Source organism: Penicillium psychrosexuale (assembly GCF_028828465.1).
Source record: "Penicillium psychrosexuale strain IBT 29551 chromosome Unknown utg000002l, whole genome shotgun sequence".
Lineage (NCBI taxonomy): Eukaryota > Fungi > Ascomycota > Eurotiomycetes > Eurotiales > Aspergillaceae > Penicillium > Penicillium psychrosexuale.
The window spans coordinates 4,755,149-4,776,932 of record NW_026643187.1 but is presented as its reverse complement, the minus strand read 5'-3'; the positions used below and the strand labels follow the sequence as shown (position 1 = coordinate 4,776,932).

The 21,784-nt window shown below is 49.6% G+C and overlaps 9 protein-coding genes across 9 annotated transcripts; 4 read left to right on the top strand and 5 right to left on the bottom strand.

Annotated features, from left to right (window-relative positions):
- Positions 1–547: 547 nt before the first annotated feature.
- Positions 548–893, bottom strand: N7518_002936 (uncharacterized protein; the record flags this gene model as incomplete). Its single annotated transcript, XM_057183863.1, has 2 exons — positions 548–781; positions 837–893. The coding sequence occupies 2 exons, from the start codon at positions 891–893 to the stop codon at positions 548–550; spliced, it is 291 nt and encodes a 96-aa protein (XP_057045313.1).
- Positions 894–1,791: 898 nt separating this feature from the next.
- On the top strand, positions 1,792–2,333 carry N7518_002935 (uncharacterized protein; the record flags this gene model as incomplete). Its single annotated transcript, XM_057183862.1, has 2 exons — positions 1,792–1,910; positions 1,979–2,333. 2 exons carry the CDS (start codon positions 1,792–1,794, stop codon positions 2,331–2,333), a joined length of 474 nt encoding a protein of 157 aa, XP_057045312.1.
- An 854-nt stretch (positions 2,334–3,187) lies between these two features.
- N7518_002934 (uncharacterized protein) lies at positions 3,188–4,366 on the bottom strand (the record flags this gene model as incomplete). The annotated part of the gene is made up of 4 exons (XM_057183861.1): positions 3,188–3,392; positions 3,445–4,006; positions 4,084–4,180; positions 4,244–4,366. 4 exons carry the CDS (start codon positions 4,364–4,366, stop codon positions 3,188–3,190), a joined length of 987 nt encoding a protein of 328 aa, XP_057045311.1.
- Positions 4,367–5,843: 1,477 nt separating this feature from the next.
- On the top strand, positions 5,844–6,644 carry N7518_002933 (Yae1 family protein; the record flags this gene model as incomplete). Its single annotated transcript, XM_057183860.1, has 1 exon — positions 5,844–6,644. One exon carries the CDS (start codon positions 5,844–5,846, stop codon positions 6,642–6,644), a length of 801 nt encoding a protein of 266 aa, XP_057045310.1.
- A 1,355-nt stretch (positions 6,645–7,999) lies between these two features.
- Positions 8,000–8,425, bottom strand: N7518_002932 (uncharacterized protein; the record flags this gene model as incomplete). The annotated part of the gene is made up of 2 exons (XM_057183859.1): positions 8,000–8,174; positions 8,268–8,425. The coding sequence occupies 2 exons, from the start codon at positions 8,423–8,425 to the stop codon at positions 8,000–8,002; spliced, it is 333 nt and encodes a 110-aa protein (XP_057045309.1).
- A 901-nt stretch (positions 8,426–9,326) lies between these two features.
- N7518_002931 (uncharacterized protein) lies at positions 9,327–11,006 on the bottom strand (the record flags this gene model as incomplete). The annotated part of the gene is made up of 1 exon (XM_057183858.1): positions 9,327–11,006. The coding sequence occupies one exon, from the start codon at positions 11,004–11,006 to the stop codon at positions 9,327–9,329; it is 1,680 nt and encodes a 559-aa protein (XP_057045308.1).
- Positions 11,007–14,406: 3,400 nt separating this feature from the next.
- N7518_002930 (uncharacterized protein) lies at positions 14,407–17,858 on the top strand (the record flags this gene model as incomplete). The annotated part of the gene is made up of 2 exons (XM_057183857.1): positions 14,407–14,446; positions 15,460–17,858. The coding sequence occupies 2 exons, from the start codon at positions 14,407–14,409 to the stop codon at positions 17,856–17,858; spliced, it is 2,439 nt and encodes an 812-aa protein (XP_057045307.1).
- A 1,496-nt stretch (positions 17,859–19,354) lies between these two features.
- Positions 19,355–19,753, bottom strand: N7518_002929 (uncharacterized protein; the record flags this gene model as incomplete). The annotated part of the gene is made up of 1 exon (XM_057183856.1): positions 19,355–19,753. One exon carries the CDS (start codon positions 19,751–19,753, stop codon positions 19,355–19,357), a length of 399 nt encoding a protein of 132 aa, XP_057045306.1.
- A 1,044-nt stretch (positions 19,754–20,797) lies between these two features.
- On the top strand, positions 20,798–21,146 carry N7518_002928 (uncharacterized protein; the record flags this gene model as incomplete). The annotated part of the gene is made up of 2 exons (XM_057183855.1): positions 20,798–20,859; positions 20,909–21,146. The coding sequence occupies 2 exons, from the start codon at positions 20,798–20,800 to the stop codon at positions 21,144–21,146; spliced, it is 300 nt and encodes a 99-aa protein (XP_057045305.1).
- Between the last annotated feature and the right edge of the window lie 638 nt (positions 21,147–21,784).

The window sequence follows — 21,784 nt, the reverse complement described above, 5'->3', positions numbered from 1 at the left end:
ACTATAACGGGATTCAAAGTACAAGCAATCATCTTTTCCTTGCTGTGCTCTTGGTTGTTCCGCCCATAATTTGTATAAACAGAGAAGGACATTCCGTATTGGACAAGCTGACGAACCTCGACACTTACGATTATTTTCGATTTCAGCTTGGTCCTGGAGCGAAGAGGTTTCTACAGTCAACGGTAGCTGAACAGGGTTTCGCTGGGAAGCTACCTTACCTTACCTTCATACAATCTATGTTTCCTGAATAAGAAACCAGATGTGAGCGTATCTTCTACTCCCTGTTGAAATATTTACTCATTCGTCATAGATATCCAATTTGCGTATTCACTCGTTGACTGTGAGCGTGTTAAAGCGTTTTTGGATGAAATCTTACAAGGTATTATGAATAGTAAACAGTGGACCGAAGAGGAAAGACAGGGATGTAATACGTCCGGTTGTGTGACTATTCTTATCCCCAGCAGCCAGGACCAAGACGGCTCTTGCACTATAAGCGTGAACCGAATCATGTTGATAGAGACAATCTATAAATTCAACATGACGGAGCTCAGGCTGGAATGAACTTGATGATACATCGAAACACTTCATATCTGCGATGCGGTGGGATGTAAAGCTCCTGTGATTCATCGCTTGCCCATTTTGTTTTATCTTCTTCGCCTTCTTTACCAAAGACCCTGGCCAACCCATATGGTTTACCACTTCTCAATTTGAACTTGATGGTTTTGCCAACAGGCTCCTCTGCAAATGAACCATCTGCTGCCTTCCATATATTGTAGATAGTCTGTATAATATGTATTAGTTGTACTGAGGAATGTTGCAGATGTGGCAAAGCTCACTGGTTCGTTAGGATTCAATTTTTCAACCGCAGTGTGTGGCGAAGTGTTATCGGCCATTGCTCGTTCTTATAAAAAGATATTGGATTTAGTGATTGGCTGTTCTTCACGCGCGAAATCAGTTCGTCTAGAGGCATCGTCAAAATTTTAAACGACCAAAAAAGGTACAAATTTGTTCTGACTCTGTGGAATGAAAATGGTTCACAAAACATGTGAAAGAACTGGGGGTGAACGAGGGGTTCTGGGTTAGACGGTGTAGTAAGATAGAGGGGTAGACGACAATGTATTCCAAGAACTTTAATATGTCCATCGACTAGTGAGATGAAGATGGACAGAGAATCTGCTAGTGTTGATTGCGAGGCCACGAAGATTTCTCAAAAATTTCTCATGCAGTGGCACAGACTTTAGTGCCCAAAACGTGTGATTAACCTACGTAATATCGCGACAATCTTGGAGTCCGGCGACTCTATTAGTCCGACCAGGGAAGTATTTACGCTTTTGAGCTTAGGCAGAAGGAAGAGGGGCCTTATGTGTCCAGCCTACGCTGTACTATTTATGACGCTACGACAAATGAGAAACAAGGATAGAGTGGATAGAGGGAAGTGAGGTCGAGGGATATGGAATAGATGGAGGAGATGGAGGGAGATGGAGTTGAACCCATATGTCACCTGACGCTACCCCACCTACAACATTCATGCTGTCTTGCATTTCTTCTTAATTTCTCCGCGAATAATGATACAGGTAGAATATGTCGCGCCATCTAGCATATGATCTACTGGTTTAGGTATAGTCCCATCCCTTCGTATCGACGTGGACAAACATTCAACCTATACGTCATCGAACTATTGGTTCTGCATCTGCATCTGCATCTTCATATTAATACCAGCTTACTCTTCATTAAGCAAAATCTGCGGTTATTGGCATCAATTTTGACCCTAGGGCCTATGGGTTGGAAACAATGGATGAAACACTGCCGGATCATCAGGCCATAACAGTTCCAGTTCCTTCCGTCAATATAACCGTTGAAGACAAATTCAAAAGTTTCCTCCTATCAGATATCACTCATGTTGTTGTCCAGTAAGTGATGTCCCCATGGATTTTCCTTTCTCTACTAGCCAGGAACTAATAATGGCTTTTTACATAAGGCTTTCCGATAAGAGACTAGACTCAATCATGCAGTCTGTCTGCGGAATCTCTTACGACTTCAACAAGCCTTGGCCATTCTGGTTTTTTATCGGGAAAATCATGTCGAAGGCTTTTTATGGCAATGAGCAACAGCTAGAATGGCTAAATGCTGTTCGGGTTGGAACCAGGGAGTTTATTGCATTTACCAATACCCAGGACAACCGCGATGTTGATAAAACTGAGGGGTTCAGCAAGCATACAATGATTCAAGTCGTCGAGGTTGATTTCTCTAAACCTCGCCTAGGTGCAGATTTGGATTTATTCTGGAAGCCGGCAAGAAAGATAATCACTCAAAAGGTTCAGAACTGTACGTGAAACCTTTTTTTTGGCATTTGGCAGGGCCCGGATCCGCTAATCTCCATTTCATCAATAGGGCTAGATTATTCAGCAAAGAAATCTCTCCACTTGAAGATCGAGGCAGAAGGCATTCCCGGTCAAAGTAAATGATTCATACCAAATCAAATGGCTGTTAGCTGATGATATGAGTGGGCCGTTGATCTGTAACGAAGGCTTTTCTAGGCATGTCCTCAGCATTTTCAACTCACGTCTTACTACTCTATCTCGTCTATCTTTCTTCAATATCTTCCCTATAGATGAGGGTGGCAGAAATGACTTGGGAGGTATATTCAAAGAGAGTCGATGGCTAAACCGAGAACCTAACATTAGAGAGAATCCCTGAATTAAGCAGTGTAACGGGCTTATGGACATCTAGATAAATGTGTGATGAATGCTTGCGATACTAGTTGACCTTCTCAAGTGCTATTTCTCCGTACAATCACTGTATTTTGCTACTAGGTACTACTAGTGCTAGGTCGCTTTCATAACCAGAGCGAGGCTACATAATTGTCATGTCTTCCATCGAGGACCACGAACAGGCCTTTTCTTTCACTTGGGTATAGTTTAGAGAGTCGAGGATAGATACTAGGTAGTATTAGCTATATGTACCCGGATATCTATATCATCGATTCAGCATTCAAATTGCTCTGACTGTGGCGTTTGCCTATATTTGATTCTGCATCCTCATACTCGTCCTCTTCATCAGTGCTCTCCAAGCCAATTCTCGAGCCTTAATACATGGATGCAGGTAGGAGTATTTGTTCCGATAAAATGCTCGAAGATGGAATGGTCAGATACAATACCTGTCAGGACCAACTACCGCAGGACATACCTTAGAGAGTATCAATACCAACATTACGCAGATTGTCAAGCTTAAATTCCACCTCCCGCCCCTGAGCCTCAAGGTCCAGATACCCAGGTGCATTCTGCTCAATAAGGCGCACCCACAGGTCCATATAACCGAATCCCTCATAGAGAAACTTGCTGTCCATTCTCGTTGCCTCCAAGAGCTCAATAATAGGACGGTCCATGTTCAATCTATTCCCATTAGAAAATTCACGTTGGAAACTGCACATGGAAAAGAACTTACGGCTCGTTATACTGCGGCGGGCCCCCAATACACGATTCTTCTAAATCCGCGACACGCCGGCCCAAACTCTGACCAAAGGCCATTACCTGACCCATATTCCAGGCTCGACGAACAATCGAATCGCGGACACTGCCGTCAGAGCCAAACTCGGCTATCGTCATTCGCCCTGTGGCAAGCTCCGGCTCTTCGATCATATACCACGTGTAGTCTGGCCCATCGGCGAACACTACTGTGCCACTCTGGGTCATCGAGAGAGCGTGGAAATCCGCTGAGAAAAGGTACAGCTCAGAGAGGATATCGCTAAGCGCGATAGGTGTCGCGAGGTTGAGAAATTCTGGGATATGGCTGCGCGGTGCATGGCCCGGCCCTGCCTGGTCAAAGGGATGCTGCCCGTTCCATTCATCTTGATGGATATACATCATAATCAGGAGCTTTACAAGATGAATGTAGTTCCGGGGGTGAGTCTGTGAGTCTACTGGTGGTAGACAAAGGAACCTCTTGTCAGGTCGTGGGGCTTGCTGCGAGAGCAATGAAGCCGGGTAGTCGCGAGCTGAGGTATATGCTGGGGCACGGCTATGGTAAGACTGCAAATAATAATTAGACCTGAAGAAAGGTGAGTTCAGCATTGGCTGTACGTACCTCGCGGAATTCCTGACTGGCGGTAGCCCATTTTCTCAATTAGGGCTCGCCGTTGACGCAGCCCCTCTTCTGGGGTTGAGACTGGTTGGTATACTTCCTGCAGTTATGTACCAGTTAATATTACAAATGCTTATACGAGAGCATTCCAAGGACACCCTACCTTTACGAATAGCAGCCATCCCTTGGCTTCTTCCGGGAGCTCATCTGAGGGTAAATCTGTCGGATGAAGGTGGATCTCGGGAATGCCCGCTGGCCAAGACGCGTCTGATGCCGACTGTGCCATTTTGAAATTCAATTTGGGTAGAAAAAAAAAGTCAAAGGAAGAGACTAGAGGGGTAGATGAATGAGGAGCCTTCCAACTGAATGCGCGTCGAACTGATGAAAAAAAAAAAGGTTTACAAGGTGAAACAAGTGGATTTAGTCTTTGCTTAGTTCAATATTCGAGATTTCATGCGGAAACTCCGGCACCTAAATAGCTTAGCGCTCTGGAAAAAAGGGAACCGCTATGGAGTAGAGTAAAGAATCATTGTCTAAGCGAAATTCGCCAAATAGTGTGACCCTTTGCGAAGGGGCATAGCGGCCAAAGGTCAAATGCCTGATTTCTCGGGTTTGGTGCCTGAATATGCCTGGATATGCCTGAATATGTCTGAATTATTGACCGCATTCCACACCGCTCTATACCGTGTACTGTAAATTGAAGCCAATCATCAGCTGGGCGTCACCCGTTAAACCATTGAATTCCTACCCTACAAATCATCAATTTCTTCGAATCTTGGGCGTTAAGACCCGTATCCGACTGTATAAACCATTGGATTGAAATTATTTATTCCCACCCCATAAATCATCAGTTTCTTCGAATCCTGGGCGTTAAGAACCGACTCTGACCGCATAAAATGGGTGTATACGGAAACGGAAATTTGCATGGTGGGAATAGCTTCATTTTTTTATCGGAGAGATTTGCAACAGCTTTAACTCTCAGAAATGGATATATACCAAAATTTGTATGGTGGGAAATAGCTTCATTCTTTTATCGGAGAAATTCGTACAATCGCAACAGCTTCAACGCCGAGAAATGGATGCATACAGAAATTTGCATAGTGGGAATAGCTTCTTTTTTTTTTGGACAGGTTCCAAGGTTGGATACTCTGCTTATTAAGCCCGCTGTCATGGTAATTCCGGTATTTTGATCTCTGCCAGTCTAAAATTCAGGCATATCCGGCATATTCAGGCACCAAACCCGAGAAATCAGGCATTTGACCTTTGGCCGCTATGCCCCTTCGCAACTCTTGCTTGTTCCGCAGGGGTAGGTTCGAATGCCTAAAGGCTCATATAGAGTATATAACCTAGGCTACTCCGTACAGTAGGTCACATTAGGACAGACTTTGGTTCATCTACGCTCAGCAAACTATAACCCGTATGCGTCACCACCCCGAGTGGTCGCTTACGGGTAGCTCGTAAAACAGAAGAGAGTGTTAACGCCAACCACCGGTGTACAAGCTCAGTGCTCCCAGTCAAAGTAGCTTTTCCTATGTTTCTACTACGCTCATATAGTATAACTATGCAAATCTCTTCGCTTAGAAGATTGGATCTAACCTTGATACTAGATGGGGCAGTCCTCCGCAGGCTTCTGTGGATCAACGGATCGCCCCGCCGACCCGCTAACTTTTTTTCTCAACTTCAACCTCACCAATTCAGATCAATTCACAACAACTGTACAATCCCAAGTCATAATCGAAGTCAAAACTCATACTACCTGGGCAATGACAGCCCACACAGACTCATCATCCGCCCACTCCACCCCACCCTCCCCAGCAACAACAATGTCAACCCAAGACAACCCCGCAGTGGACGACAACTCCCTCGACGACATCTTCGGCTCCTCCCCACCTTACGAAAGCACCCTCAACGCACCACGCCCATCAGCTACAAGCCCACTCCCCCAATCTACCGAACCCTCCGATCTCCCTAGCCTCCGCCGCCAACACGTCACAGCCGGCTACCGCGACGGCACGTCCGCCTCCAAGGGCGCGCACGTGCAAGAAGGCTTCGACGGAGGCTTCCCCGTCGGCGCGCAACTGGGTATGCGTGCCGGTACTGTACTAGGAATTATGGAGGGACTGCTACGCGGGTTCGAGGAGCGGAGTGGACCTGGTGTTGTGAGGAAGCCGGCTGTGCGGACGGGTCATTCTGCTGCTGCATCTACAGGGACGGACAAGGATGGCAATACTGAAATTGGGGAATTGAGGCGGCAGAAGAGGGAGCAGATCCGGGTGCTGTATGAAGCTGCTCTTAAGGAGCTGGATGTGCAGGCTGTTTTTGCTGGGGCGGATGGCGCGCCGGAGGCTGCGCCGAGAGCGGAGGGTGGGGAGGAGGAACGGGCGGAGACGCAGCTTGGGCGGAAGGGGGATGTTGTTGTTGCTAGGTGGGAGGGGATGGTTGAGGTTCCGAGGTGGGAGGAGAATATGGAGGCTTTGGAGATGAAGGAGAAGGAGAAGAAGGAGGAGGAAGAGGAAGCCAAGGCCAAGGGCAAGGGCGAGGGCCAGGCTGTGGAGCACAGTTGAAGTTGTCTTGGATTTGTGCAGATATATTCGCGGCTTGCACTATGTCTTTGTCATGGATACGACACAGGGCTGGCTGTGCTTGTCTGGAGATCTACATAACAATGCCCCTCCAGATACAGGGACGCAGGAGGGAAAAGGTCTCCTCTCGTCTTGCAGGTGCAAATGCAGGATTGAGTTCCTGCAGAGATGCGGTCCACTGTCTCTCGGGGTCTCCGCTGCTCGTTCCCCGCCGCAGGATCATCCCTGCGGCGGTGATGTGAGTATCCAGAACCTTGGAACAGTCTCCGCTGCCACTGCAAGGTTGATGCGGCGGAAGGGCTAAGCGGAAGACCGGTCCGACCTGCTGTTCTCGGTTGCTTGGGATAATGATCGTGCTTCTCTAAGACACACTGACGCTGGGGCTCTGCACACTACTGTATGCACGGCTGTTGCCATGGTGGTGTTCGCGTCGGATTAGATATCCGGATTTATTCTACGATTTCAGAGACATTTCGCCGAATTTTTAACGATAGCCACCAGCGCAATTATCGATGTAGTCTACAATAGACCACCATTCGTCAGAGCAAAAAAAAAAAGCAACCTACAAATCGCGCCTGTCAAACACGAGGCAGAAATGACAAGTCACATGTCACATCTTGTAGCGTGTAATCGCACAAAACAAAAGCACCTCCAACAAAACAAAACAGCACAAAAGCCTAGACGCGATACCAAATCGAGCCCCCTAGCCCCACAGCCCAAAGTCCGATAGATCTGAAACCCGCCCAAGCTGGCGGGTCTCGGGGATGCAAAGGACCCACAGCCGGTGGATCGGCGACCTTGCGTGTGAGGTGGCCACGGAAGAACCCCGGCCCAGAGGACGGAGATACCTATATTTGGCCCGGCTCGAATAAAACCCCTGTCTAGCGCTACCTGTCAAAGTGGGGATTTGAAGATCGGTCGTGTTGGAGTACGGAGCAGTATTGGAGAGGAGAGAATGCACTTGTGATATCAGATCGAGGGTTGAGGGGAAGACGGGAAGGAGGACGGGTTGGTTAGCTTTGTCTGGCGGGTCAGATTGTTAGGCTTGATTTAAGCTTCTATCACAAAGCAAAGGGAGCAAAGTAGTCCGTAGGTGGAAGTATCTGTTGAGTCTTTTCAACCGAGGTGAGATTCAAGGTCTCGGACGCTTGGCGGCCGTTGAGGGGCGCATGCAAGGGATGTATGTGTCTTATCCTATTTGGGTTTTGTGCGTAGGATACACTTATTTTGTGAATGCACTAGTCAGAAGGTTTGTGTTTGAATAAGAGGAATTCGACGTGAATTGGGCCATGTACATAAGGCGCAAGTATCGGTCGGAAGTTGTGCCATCCCAAGCCCTAAGTACCCAAATCCGAACGCGCCTCGACATGTCGATCCAAGAGCATCCCACCTCCGCAGCCAGTGGATCCCCGCCGCGGTTCCCCGGTGCAGCCGCTGTGGGGAAACATACGAATAGCTGCATCGAGAATTCGACAGGTAAGCTGGCAGACCAGACCCGGAATTCTGGATACGCTATATAGTATATTAGTGTTCTGAAACAGCCGAAAGAGAATCTGCGGATGGTTCTGGATTAGGAATGACCATGACGTAACACACACTACATACGTGGCGCGTCGGGGTGTCCAGTCCGCGCAATGAGTCGGTCGTCGGAGGCAGAAGTCAAAATCTGCTAGCTTTCGTCCTGGCCTAGGGCAAGGTTTGGTGGCTCCCTTCGCCCTTGGTGGTGGTCCAGGGTTTGCGAGTGTGATTGGGTCCCCGTGCATGGTGTAGGGCTATGAGACGTAACTATCTAGGTAGATGAGATCTTGTTGCTCGTCATTACTCGGTCGGATGGATGTCGTCTAAGGAGGTTAGGTTGCGGTACTCTGTAGTATTCGGGATACCTTTGGGGATCGTCTGAGATTCGCAATCTGGCATTCCGGAAAACGGCCCCGTCCCCTAGGCAACGAAGTAACAAAGGATCATTCATGATTGAGGTAAAATGTGATGATTTCTATTTTTGTCTATTCATAGAGTATGAGGTAGTGGAACGACTTTTGATGAATGCAATAGTGCAGAGAATGCAATTTTTGGTCATAGAAACACAGACCTAAAAGGCGTGTTCCGCTAGTTTGTAATTATAGATCACAAGGTGAATAAGAAAATGGTTGTCGTAGCAGCGATGGCGAGACATAATTCAGTCAAACATGGTAAAAATGGAGACCGTTCGAAATAGTAACTTCGTAATTAGACAGAGCGATGATAATACAGCACGCATGAGGCGCAATCAAGACAGGAAAGAAAAAGAATGCAAGAGATGACAGGTAGGAAAATTAAAGATAGTTAGCCCGAGGGTATCGAGTCATGAGTCGGTAATCATGGTCCGTAGGACCAGGCGTGATGTTCGTTTCGTGGCGCGAGATAGCGCATGTAAAGAACGTGGTTGAGCGCGTCTATGTCCATCCACAGTCGGGTCTGGAGATTCATTATTTTCATTGTGCGCGGGAAGCAGAATCAGATATAGCGTGAGAGAATGGACGTGTTCGTGATAATCGAGACACATGGGAGGCATGAAGACAATGATATGAAATCGTTGAAGGGATCGTTGGTAAAGTCGGTATGTTGTATCATAGTTTCGTCCGTTAAAATTGAACCCAGAGAACCGGAACGCCGAGTGTAAATGCATCAGATGGTGGTAACATTGGTTTTCTTAGACTTTTGGGGCTTCTGGCAGTTCAACGAACGCAGGGAGTTCATGAAACGCTGGAAGAGGGGGCGCTGTTCGCGAGATCCGTTGATGGGGGCTGAGGAGAAGTGATCGTAGCAGAACGAGGTCAACTTCTCCTTGTCACCCTTGTCAGAGTTGGTGTATTCAGTGGACTCGGAACGCTGGCGACGGCGGAACTGGGCTTGGAAAGCGGCAGCTGCGGAGCGGTCAACGTCGGAGCTGTTGAGACTGCTGTTCTTGCGGGAACGAGGGCGAGTCAGAGAGGTGGAGGAAGGGTCAACGAGGCGCAATGTCTGCAGGCCGATGGGTGTCCGCACAGCATCTTTGCTAGTGCTGGGGCGGTCCATGCTAGGACGGAAAGCTTCAGGGATAGGCTCTCCCAAAATATCCTCTGGCATACATGGAAACTGCTCAAAGACATTGCCATCAGGCATAGTCTGGTTAAGTCTCGGCTGCGACTTGGCGGCACGGAGCTTGGCACGACTGCGAACCTTGCGCAGTGTGTCTATTGGCCGACGGGACATGGATTTACGACCAGCAGACTCGGAATCGGAGTCAGACTCCCATACGGACTGCTCACAGAACATGTCGATAGTAGAGATTGAGGGCCGCTCCATCGAGGTTGCGGTCCACTGGCGGGAGATTGGTGGGGAGCTAGCCACAGGACTAGGAACGGGACTAGGGCCGTCGTTGGCAGGAATGAAGAGAGGGTGATCAAAGTGGGTCATGTGAGGCTCCATGGTAATTGGGTTGATTAAGCATGGAGGGGAGATCATGGAAGTGTCCAGGGGAGGGCGAGTTCCAGGGCTGGATTGCTTCCGGCGAGATCTGGTTGGGGAACTGGTGGTACGCGACAGATCGAGAACAGCAGGAGGCTGCTTCCTGCGGCGGGACCGCGATGAGCAGGATCCTGTTACGTCCTCGTAGACCATGGTGATGGTAGTAGTTGAATCGTTTGAGTGCTGGAAAGTATCCTGGTTGATAGGAGCCACCGGCGGGGGAGGCGGCGGAGGAAGAGAGTATGTTGGTGGTGTAGATGCAGGCAGATAGAAGCGGCGGCGACGAGGCTCGATCTGAACCTGGTTCGCGTGCTTGTATAGCTGCTGGGTCGCCTCCAAGACGGCGTCGGGGCAGTTAGGTGAATCGTAGGAAGAAGAAAAGGAGCTGCTCGGCGTCAAGTCGGGAGTGGTGCTGTCTGTTTGGACGGAGCTGAATGACAGCTGGCTACTGTGCAGCGGACTGTGCTCCTCTGTGGATGGAGTGTATCGATGGAATCGCAAGCTGTTCTCGAACTCCACCTGTGCAAGTGTGGAGCGATCTGGTCCGGGGTATTGTAATGGGTTCCGGATATCCTTGTTGTGGTTCAAGGAAAGGGGATAGTATTGGCTTTCGTCAAAACTATCATTGCGCATGTCCGATGTATAATGATTCCAAGACGGCGTAGCGGCCAATGATTCTTCGAGGTAGAAGGGATCAAGATTCGACTCTTCCAGGACCTTTGGGCCGGCTGTGGGGTAGTAAGATGATCCTCGCTTTGCAGGTGAGGGCGACGGGACACAAATTGTAGTCTCTGATCTGTTCCGATCTTGATACAACACGTCCAACTCGCCTGGACAATAAAGACCTCTGTGATCCATGGGACTGTGAGCTCGAGTAATATGAAGGAGAAGTAACACGAGTGAGCAAGATCTCTAGGATCTAGGCACAGTTCGACAGGTCTAGAGAGCAGAATTGCCACAGGACGAGAGAAAGAGATGGAATGAGGAATGAAATGACCGAAGTGGAGGCCAGGGTGAAGGGGATATGTTTATACCAAAAATAACCCCGAGGACCTAGAGCCTTAGAACAATGACCCGGTGGCTAGCTCGAAACGCAGATGCATGCCAATGCACAATGTAAACAACAGAAGCACAGACGATCATGACCTATCTGACCTTGCATGTCCCCTTCCGTAGGGATGGGGTTGCAGCAAGGACCCTTCGATTGGGCCCAGCAAGGGCGCGCGGAACTTGATCCGTACGCCTGCACCGAGAAACATCCCGAAGAATACAATGTGGATTGTACGTGTCTGTGTCGCTGTGCTGTGTTCTTTGTTGCCTGCGTGTCTGTGATCTGTGATACGGATTATGGAAGCCAAGGAAGTGACACGAGGTATTCGTACCACCAGATCTCGTTTCCAATATTTGAAATCATTCTCAGCCTGTCAGAAGCGAAAGTCGAAAGAAATAATGCTACATCTGCAGTCTCCAAAAATAATGTGCAGAAAGAGGGCTGGGACAGAAAATGTGAGATATCACGCCCAATTTGGTGCGGAGTTCCCGGGATCAGCCACTAACGCCGATCGTCGTGATCTATATGGTTTATGTTTCTCTGTTACTTTGTACTTTGGATGAGCAGTACTTTGGTGTTAGGGCTTAACACCGTGTGGGCATTCCTAATCTTCCTAACGTTAAAATTCGAGCCTCACAATTCGATATCGCAACGTTTCATCCCTATCACGTACGTCATGGGCTTATCGTATTTTGTTTTTCCTTATTTTGAGTAGTAGCTAGCTAGATATCTTTAGTTAATGCTTTTTCTATCTTAGTAATAGTTATCAAGGATCGTTGCACTTAGCAGGAGTGAAAGGAGCTATACTACTTGGCTCCCTTGTATTCCTAGTTTCCTATTTCTCCTATTCCCCTAGTTTTGCCTTAATTCTTTAGATGCCTCGATTGAATTTAGTCGGATGAGCCATCCTAACTTTTCTAGAGGTGGTCGGACACCCAAGGCGCTGAGTTATACCCTGACAGTTGACAAATCACAAATGTTGTGCGTCTGTAACTCTGACATTGTGCTGCCATTGGTTCATCGAGGAACTCTTTTTCTATTATCTTCTGACCTGGCATACAAATTCACTTCGATCCAGCAATTATATCAAGGTGTTTGCCGTATCCAACTCCAGATCTCGCTCCATCTTATCTGTCTTCAGCTCCGTATTGTGTACAACCAAAATTGCTATATTCTGCATTGTGGCAAATCTGCAAGCCCTAAAGCAGCCCAAAATAAAACAAACTACCTAGTAGAGACATGTCCTCAGCTAAGCCAATAAACCCCACATTCCATCGAAAAGTCTGACTTGCATGCATCCCGCTATACTACAGCCGAAGTGCAGCCATCCCGCCGATGTATAAGTATCAGCGCATCCCCCAGTACTACCCCTGATCTGCAGGCCCAATAGCTCTCCATCGCCCAGTTCATGCACTGTGCGCGATCTCTGAGCGATTAGCTCACCGCGGACGCAGCGTCGCTGAAACCCTCGCCTCCGGTCCTCCCGGTCACATTCTTTCCCCGTTGGATGTTGAGTGCAGACACATAGAGTTTTGAATAGATTTGTTCTCGAGTGCAACACAGCCCATCCATCGAGTTCTGGGTCCTACATAGGGGGCGATGGAACAACAATCCAGGACATCCCAACTCCCTCGATAGAACAAACTCCTTGAAGAGCCTCAACCAGAATCCAAATTAATCGTTCACGATCGCACAATTCGATCTCCCCGATCCACAGACCTAGAACAGATCCCTTCCCAAAGGATCTCGATGATCACCCCCGCGGAAGCATCTTGCAAAACATCCTTCCATTATTGGCCAATAGCCCCATCCCAAGACAGTGGACAAAGAAACTGAAACACCCGAGCCCAAACACCTAAGCTCCCGCGAACCCCGGCTGCAGGCTGCAAGGCATGCTTGAAACCTACCTCAATACTGGGTTTCGGCTCCCTCCTGGCGACCGTCCGGGTTTCGTGTTTCGTGCATCCGCGACTCTGCGGGAAGGCCTTCCCCGACCCGACTGAGGTGTCAAATCCCCCGGTTCCTTGGGTGGCCCTTACTGTTCGTTCGCTCCTGAGGCCCAGGCCTTGGGACAGGGGGGTTAATATTACTTCTAAGGTCGTAGTGCTTCTAGGGCGCGGGTGTGTCTCTCGTTGGGGTCTCGGTGTGGTCTTGTATTGGGTTCTCCTGGCTTGAGGTATTGGATTGGGGATAGCTAGGGGTTGTGTTCACTATTGCATATGTTTTTATCGCCCGGGTAACTACCCTTAATATTGTAGGAAGAAATGGAATGTCCCAAACCAAATACCACTATGATTTGCACCGGAGGAGGTTCGGGCGGCCGAGAAGGGCTTTCCCGATAGAATTTATACCCACTCCTTATACACTAAATGTGTGCAATAATGCCAATGGAGTTGCAGGTTGCTTGAAAATCGATAGTCTACAAGGCCACCATATGTGAGCCTATTCCGTACTCCTGTAGGATAGATTCCACCGGATATATTTTCCGCACTACGAGACCTGTTGATCTTTTTCTCACTCTGGATTCGAAAAACTGGTCCACTTTGGATGCTGATTTTGTCGTGCACAGACCATCGCCATACAAAAATTGTCCCCCGGAGCAGTTTCTAGCCACTTGTACTGTTGTGTGTAGTTTTAGCACCCAGATGGGCTCGGTGGGTATGTATAGACGTGGTTGACTAGTCACCGTATATTTCGACCAGGCTGATCCCCTCTCCTATTCTGATAGTAGGTACTAGTTGCTTCCTCGCACCGCACTTTAGAGCCCCTATAACGTCCCGCGCAGTGTTACGGGTCTCTTCGGGGGCTTCCGCGACGCCCGGCTTGGATTATGGGGGGCCCTTGGCACTGGGGCCCCGGCCATTTGGCTTATTCCGGCTGTGGACTGGATCTTTAGCTTTCAACCTTCCAAGGTTCCAAGTTTCCAGGGAGGACCTCTGCTTTGTCATCGTCACTCCAGGGCTCGAGAAGATGTCATTGCGGGGAAATGCCGGGCAGTGTGTTGTAACTTGTAAAGTATATGGACTGGAAAATCTTAATCATGTTAGAAGTAGAATAATTAGCAATATGCTGTAGAGATGTAGAGATGTAGAGATGTACCTAGATGTTTGGAATATCATTACTTCTCACGGTTACGCTTTCCACGGTTACCAGCTGTGGGGAAAGGAGTTCGTTCCAGAAGTAGCAAAGAACGAGCCAGTGGATCAGATGGAGCCTAACTACGACGTTATTGTGGATATAACAGACGGTAGGACTCCGTAGGAGTATGAATGCCCATAATAAATAGTAAACAGCCTGGTAGCCCTGAATGGATGATGACATGGTGACTATATATCTTAGCTAGACCGGGATATATATTGTTGCCCGACTGAACGTACAGCACTTCTGCCAACACATCACTACATAATACATATTCAGTTCTATTATTGTATCATTGTTAGCCCTGAATGCCAACCATGGCACGATAGCCAAACTAAAATTGCCTCGAATCCATTTCAGGTTGTAGCCCGAAGGATTTCCAGGGTTCTCCTATCTTTCGGGCTTCCTACAACATACACAACACCGACACTGCATGTTCTGGCTATTCCATTTACCTACAGCGGTCCGTGTGACCGGTTCAGTACAGGTGCAGCTAATTATTGAGGTACTGCTTCCCGGGCTGGTTGCGCAGCGACATTGGGATTCTGGACGCATGACGGTGCAATATTGAGATCTGACATACAGCCTATAGAAGGCCCTAGGGATCTACTTCGTAATAGCCTGAAAAAGCAAAAATCAAAAAAGGAAGGAAAGCCCAGACTTGGGTCAATTAGGGCAGGCACTGGGCTGGCATTCCTGCCTTGGGAGAACGTGGAATACCCTTCAGCTTCCCCCAGGTCCAATATCTTCTTGTCTTTACTCCGTATATCAGTTTGCATTGAATCCGGCCAGTCGGACTTGAAGAGTTGGCGCTCATCCCCGACACACGTTTGGTGCGCTGCAGCTCGAGCTGCGGCAACCCCAGCCATCTCAATTAACCAGCCACCTCGTCCGACCCTTCCTCGTTTTTTCACATTTCAGATTTCGAATTGCTTTCGCTTTTCTCTCAATTGCTTTACCTTGTGCATCGAGTATTGGTCTGTACAGCCATCGGAGCTGTAAATCCTCGAATTGTGAGCGATCGATAATTTTGCGATCGCGATCTTTGAAGCTATTCTGCTTCAAGCAGTGACGCCACACTCACATTGTCGCCCAATCCACAATTTTATCCACCATTCTTAGAGGTGTCTCGACACACTCCACAAGCCCCTGACGAAGTCCACGACTCTTACGACCCATCAACGTTCACGACCTTTGCGCGGCAACGCCAGCCCACTGTTCAACGCCCTTCTAATTCATCCGGTCATCAATTGAGACCCTCCAGCGCTTCCTCTCAGCGTCCCTTACGGCGTATCCCCCGTCAGGCAGAGGTCCGCCAATCGCCCCACCGTCGAGCTGTCTCGTTACGCGCCCCAGTTCCACACCGACACCAGCCGGCGCGTACAACCCCAGTCTCTGTACAACGCGCTCCAGCCAGTGGCATCGCAGACCTACGTCCGGCCCTTTCCGAAGCGGAGACCGACGACAACGGGTCTACAATCGACGATCCGTACCAGCTTCTCCATACCTCATACTGGCCGCAGAGAAACACCGGAGTCTCGTCGCGCACCGCATCCGCAATCCTTTTTGCCCTCGAGGAAGCTATCCGTGGACCGCTGCAGCTATCCACCGACTGGGACGAAGTGAATGCTTCTATGTCAGAGATGGTAGGCGTCGCTGGGCCCGCTGGGCCTGTGAACAATAGCCGTGGGCAAAATGGCGGATCCCGTGTACCCCAGAACCCCATCTCAGGGACATCACAACCACCGAGTGGGATGAGGACACCTACAGATATCATGAGACAGCGCCGGGATCGGGAGGCTCGCCGCAAAGCAGAAAGCGAGGCTCGAGAGAGAGAACAAGAAGAATTGGAACGGCAACAACTGGAGGAAAAACAGACTGAAGCTGAGGCAGAAGCCCAGAAATATGCCCAGGCCCAGGCACAACAGTACGCTGCTGGCGTTGCCGTCGAAAACACCTCCCAATCAAGAATCAGAGCCCCACGACCACCAAGGGGCTCCGAGGGACAACCCCAGACCGTGCCCGTCGCTTCAGGGGCTGTGCCTGGTTACCGACCAGCACCAGATAATACACCGAGTACCAGGCCATCAGAATACCAGACCGCACCGCCGACGGTTGGCACGGGGCAAGCAAACCAGTCACGGCCGCCACAAGCAACCGCTCAGCAGCCTCAACACGGTCGCTCGCAGAGTGCAGCAGAAATTGGAGGTCAGCCTAAACCTAGTGGCTTCTCCAAATCCGCCCAGGCCCTGCCCGCAGGACAAGGTGCTCCTCAAGCTCTTCAGCAGCCGAAACGAGTTGGGTTTCCGCATGCATTCGAGCGATGGGAAACGCTGTCTTCACACTGGGAGGGTCTCACCAGTTATTGGATGCGCAAACTCGAACAGAACAATGAGGATCTAGAGCGTGATCCGATTAGCCAACAATTGGCTCGACAGATTACAGACTTGTCTGCCGCCGGTGCCAATCTATTCCACGCGGTGGTTGAACTGCAACGTCTTCGCGCCTCCTCCGAACGCAAGTTCCAGCGCTGGTTTTTTGACACCCGTGCCGAGCAGGAACGCTCGAAGGAAGTGAAGGCGGACCTGGAACGCCAGCTCAAGGAAGAGCGACAAGGCCGAGCCGATGCGTTTTCTACCGCCCAGCAATCTGAAAAAGACAAAGTCAAGGCCGAGGAACTGCTGAAGGAGATGCGCCGCGAACTCCAAATCTCCAAGGAGGAGGCACGCCGTGCCTGGGAGGAGCTTGGCCGTCGTGAACAGGAAGAGCGAGACCGAACGAACTCCCTGCGCAACGGAGAGCCCACCCTTGTTGGAGGCGTCCAGGTTGTGCCTATGGTTTCTGGCCTCCCTAGTCGGCACAACACCACTCGCCCACAAACCCGCGAGGGCCCATACCCCAGACAGACAGCCACAACCGTAGGCACCGACGCATACGGCAAGCCTGCAGGGAGCGCCGGACAATACTACGAAGATGGTACGCCGATGTCTCCCGCGGGATCCGACCCTTTCATCGAACCCAAAAAGGTTGACCCACCTACCTCAAAAGTCCCCTATCCGCGTCCACTGTATGCACACGACAATACAACGGTTCCGTACCCCGCAACCTCAGAACCCGACGCGCGCTCCTACGTCGGCAGCAGCGAAGCGGGCGATGAAGAATATGCCCCCTACCCCCACGATCCCCATGGTGACTCCTTAAGCTACCCACCTGGCCCTCCTTCAGAGGAAAGCGAAGAGTATGAACATTCTCTGCTAGACGAACACTATATTCCCGAGGGCGCATATACCTCTGCCCCCTCGTCCGTCCCTCCGCCGGCGCCGGCCTCCGCCGCGGACTACAGCGGCGCTGGATGGGGCCCCGGCACTGGGTGGGAATCTGTGACACCACGCCATCGTCATCCCACGCGTCTGAGCGATGTTCTTGAGGAAGACGAGCATAGTCGCACGACTCCCAGCCGTGCTAGCTTGGCTAGCCGCAGCCAGGCAGGCCGTAGCCAGGCCAGTCGGAGTATTCTTTGAACACGTTAATGCCCTTGTTATGTATCCATCTGGATCAAGGTGTTTAGCGCTGGATTTTGGTTTCTAGGCTCTTTGATGCATGCATAGAGAATGGAGGTGTTCTCATATCTATATCAAGTGTTTTGCTTCTTTATTTTTTCAAGCAGTCTTACTCCTATTGGCTTGACTGTCTGATTGTCTGCTTGTGCTTTACATGTCTTTTTCTTACCTGTTTCTGTAAAGTTGGCGTTTAATTCCCCCATCACCAATATTGCAATGTTTCTTTCTTTTGTTTCCGTTGTGATTTAGTACCGTTTTCAATAGTGACCATACTTAATTACGCATTTGTTTTTCCACGTAGTAATACAGGAGGTGGTTATTCTTTTCATGTTTTCCACTTACGAGGAGACAATGAAATTGGTTTTCTTCATTCAAACAATTCAAAACATCACTGTGATCCTCACTGTCAATCCGCGTGATGATCCACCACCCTAGCCGGACCAATCGACCAGAGACAACGATCAGTACGGGGATGGATGATTTGGCTCAGAGCGACCCGAGAACCACACACCCTCATTGTCAATTCGCCGGAGTGCCTTAGGACCAGGCATGGACAGCAACAGTGCAAGCACCGCCATGCTGCCATACACTCAAAGTCACATCGAGCCAGGTCATCAGACACTCCGGCGAACAAACACCATAACAAAGCCTCAGCAATGGAAGTGCATCCATCGCCTAGCACAGGATTTCCATACTCAGTAGTCCGCGTGCGAATATCTTCAGCGCCAACACCCTCCACCATGCCGCACTCCACTCGGCCTGCTCCGCCCATGTCATCAGACACTCCAGCGAACACAAACACCATATCAAAGCCTCAGCTATGCGTGCGCACCGCCTAGCACATGATTCCCCTCGCAGCCGCAGCCGCAGCCGCATCCCCAGCAGCTCGCGCGTAAGAATCTTCAGCGCCTACCCGTGCGGGAAATATAGGAAAACATGCCTCAGCGGCTACCACGAACGTATCCAGCACCACACCCATGAACTAGCCCCAGGGCCAGGGCCAGGGCTAGGGCTCACGGGTTGTGGTACAGAGCGTGGTCGATTTGCACTGCGACCTGGATTATATACTGGCAAAGCACGGCACGTGCATCTGGTAGATCCACGCCCAGCTCAGCAATCCCTAACCCAGTGTATTGTATGGTAGATGTGTGGGGGTGCTTGATATCCCAGTCGTAATCGCCATCCTACCTGGCTGGGAACCTGGTACATTTGCACCAGGTGGTGAAGGCCTTCGATGGGTGGTGCTAGTGGCTTGAAGCCCATACCCACGAAGACTTGATGGCCCTGCATTGATGGATGAGGGCCTTGACCGGATTCATCGCGCGGTCCGAAGACCCCAGCGTATGGTCAGAAGAAGCGCGTGCGTACTGCCCCTACTCAGTCTCCCGGGGGACCTGATTAGGTAGTTGAGGGACATGCATTGCTGGATCACAGCTGTGTGTGAAAGGTACGCGCGATTACGCGCGTGAAGCTGAGCGGGTGCGAGAAGGTGGGAGACGGAGATGCACAGACACCTTTGTAGAAAGGAAGCCTGGTATGGCAGGCGAGGAAGCAGCCCTAGGTCGGCTTGTTGCGTTGCCTTTGGCTGTTGGCAAGTGGTTGTTGGGTGATACTCTGTATCGTTTGTTGAAGGTTCCCTTGTTGTGTGCTGAGTATCTATGCTCGGCTAGTTCAACTGCAGCCGCATAGATCTCGTTGCAGTCAGGGCATGGGAAGATGCTGTGTTGACGTTTGAAATGGTCACTTAGGCCCTGCTCTGTCTTGAATTGCCGGCTTTTGCACACGGTGCAGTGATAGCCCGTGTCTTGGGGCTGCTGTGCATTTGGTTTACCGTTTCCTGGTCTTTTGTACTTCATTGTGGAGGAGTGGGTGGGATGTTGGATGGTATCTGTTGAATGGTATCCTGGAGTGTGTGAGCTTTGTGGAATGGAAGAAGCTCATGTGAGATCTCTGCATACAAGAATCGCGTTGAGATGGTAGAAAGTTCACTTGATTGTGTGATGGTGAGTGTGGCAAGTGTTGTGTATTTGATCAGAAGTGAGAGAGCATGGTATTTCATTGGGGGCGGTATAGGTAAACACCTTATTCTTCACTTGATCAGGTCTATGGATGTCAGTTTGAATCAAATGATGCATAGAAGAACTCGTGTGTACCGCGCTAAGAGTTCTATGACTGCTATTCACCTCACTGTACAACTTATTTATGAATGAAAGAATGATGAGTTGTATATAATTCTATTATCTATCAGACAAGGCGGTTTTAAGATAATGAAGATGTGCTGTTTGAAAGACCTATGAAGAAAGGATATGTGGACTGTAGTCTCTAAAGGCAAAGCAATACCATATCTCATGGACCAGGGCATCAGGGCATAACTAAGAGCTAGTAACCTATTCAAGGGGATACTAGAACTACACCTGGATTGACTATATCATGGGCTGTTTCAGCACAATCTCAACCTAGGTAAATATTCATTTTGCATTTTTGGTTATTGTTGCTCACTGGCAGAATACAAATGACAAACAAAGGCAGCATTGAGGCAAACGGATTCTATTGACCTATTATATGGCCCTCAACTGCTTATGCCCATGCTCAATTTCCTTTTCCTTTCTATTGGGAGATCTACCCTTCTGTTATATATGGCTTGTTGAAATGACCAAGTAATCTGGGATATGACTGAGTGGAACTGGGCATCGGGCCGAGGATCCACCTCCCAGATAGATAGACAGTCTTGAGCAATACACAACTAAGATCATTTTATTCCCATACTCAGTAATCTAAACATCAACAGGGCTATGGTAGCTGATGCCGAGGTCTACCATGGTCATGTGATGTGTCCAACTTTCAACTCCGACCTTTCAACTCTCCGACACTGAGAATCGCAAGTCTGGCAAATTATCCACATGGAAGAACTGAATGATCAGCAGTTGCTACCCTTCGTGAAATATTCCAAGAAAGACAGAATGTAAGAAGATCCCCCTTGAAACTAGAAAAAAAGAGACTAATTAGAACAGATCAGACACACCCCACCTCACGCTCAAAATTGAAGGAGATTCAACTGCTGACGTGGGGGTGGACGACCCAATTTACAATATCCTCTTCACAATTACGCGGGCTGCAGACAATCCCCAAACACGACCATGCATCATTCATTGGAACCCCCTCGAAGACGGCTGTGGTCCGTCGGGTACGATATTGCTTTACCATCAAACTGACAGCCATGGAACGCACAGCCTGGAGCTCAAGAGGTAGAAGACCCAAAAAAACTGCCTACAAAGCTCCTCATTCCACGAGAAGTAACCGCATTGGATCCTTGCTTTAGGGAGCTCATCCCGGGTAGTAGCGTCTCCTGGAAGACGCCCTTTCCAGCTGTAAATTTTGTCGGTGCTGGTCCGGATGCACCCTATTCAATCCTCTGGCCAGGTGGTCAAATCCCTCTCTGGGACTGGGGGACGCTGGCGGAACATAGTGGACGTACACTGGTCCCTAAATCCCCCCCAGTAGTACTTCCCGGTCCCTCATACCTGTCATTTATGACGCTGAACTACGAAAGTGATCCTGAATTTTTTGATTATCCGCTTCCAACTTCACCACGCGCCATTTCACCATCTGCCCGTGTAAGCGGTGTCCCTATTTTCAGTGTTAGCATCGCCGGCCCTGCCACCCTATCAATGAAAGACCAACTTCCCACGATGCCGCGGTACCCTCTCACTGTCACCGTCTCATATAACGTGGAGGCATATTCACCACACAGCGGCAGAGCATTGGCGTTTCGTTCATTCATCTTCAAACAATCCGATAATCATGACGAGGGGTACAGGCTATATAGAAAAGGAAATGATGGTTGGACTCCGTGTGAATGGAGAACGCACCAGCTTGGCCTTTTTATC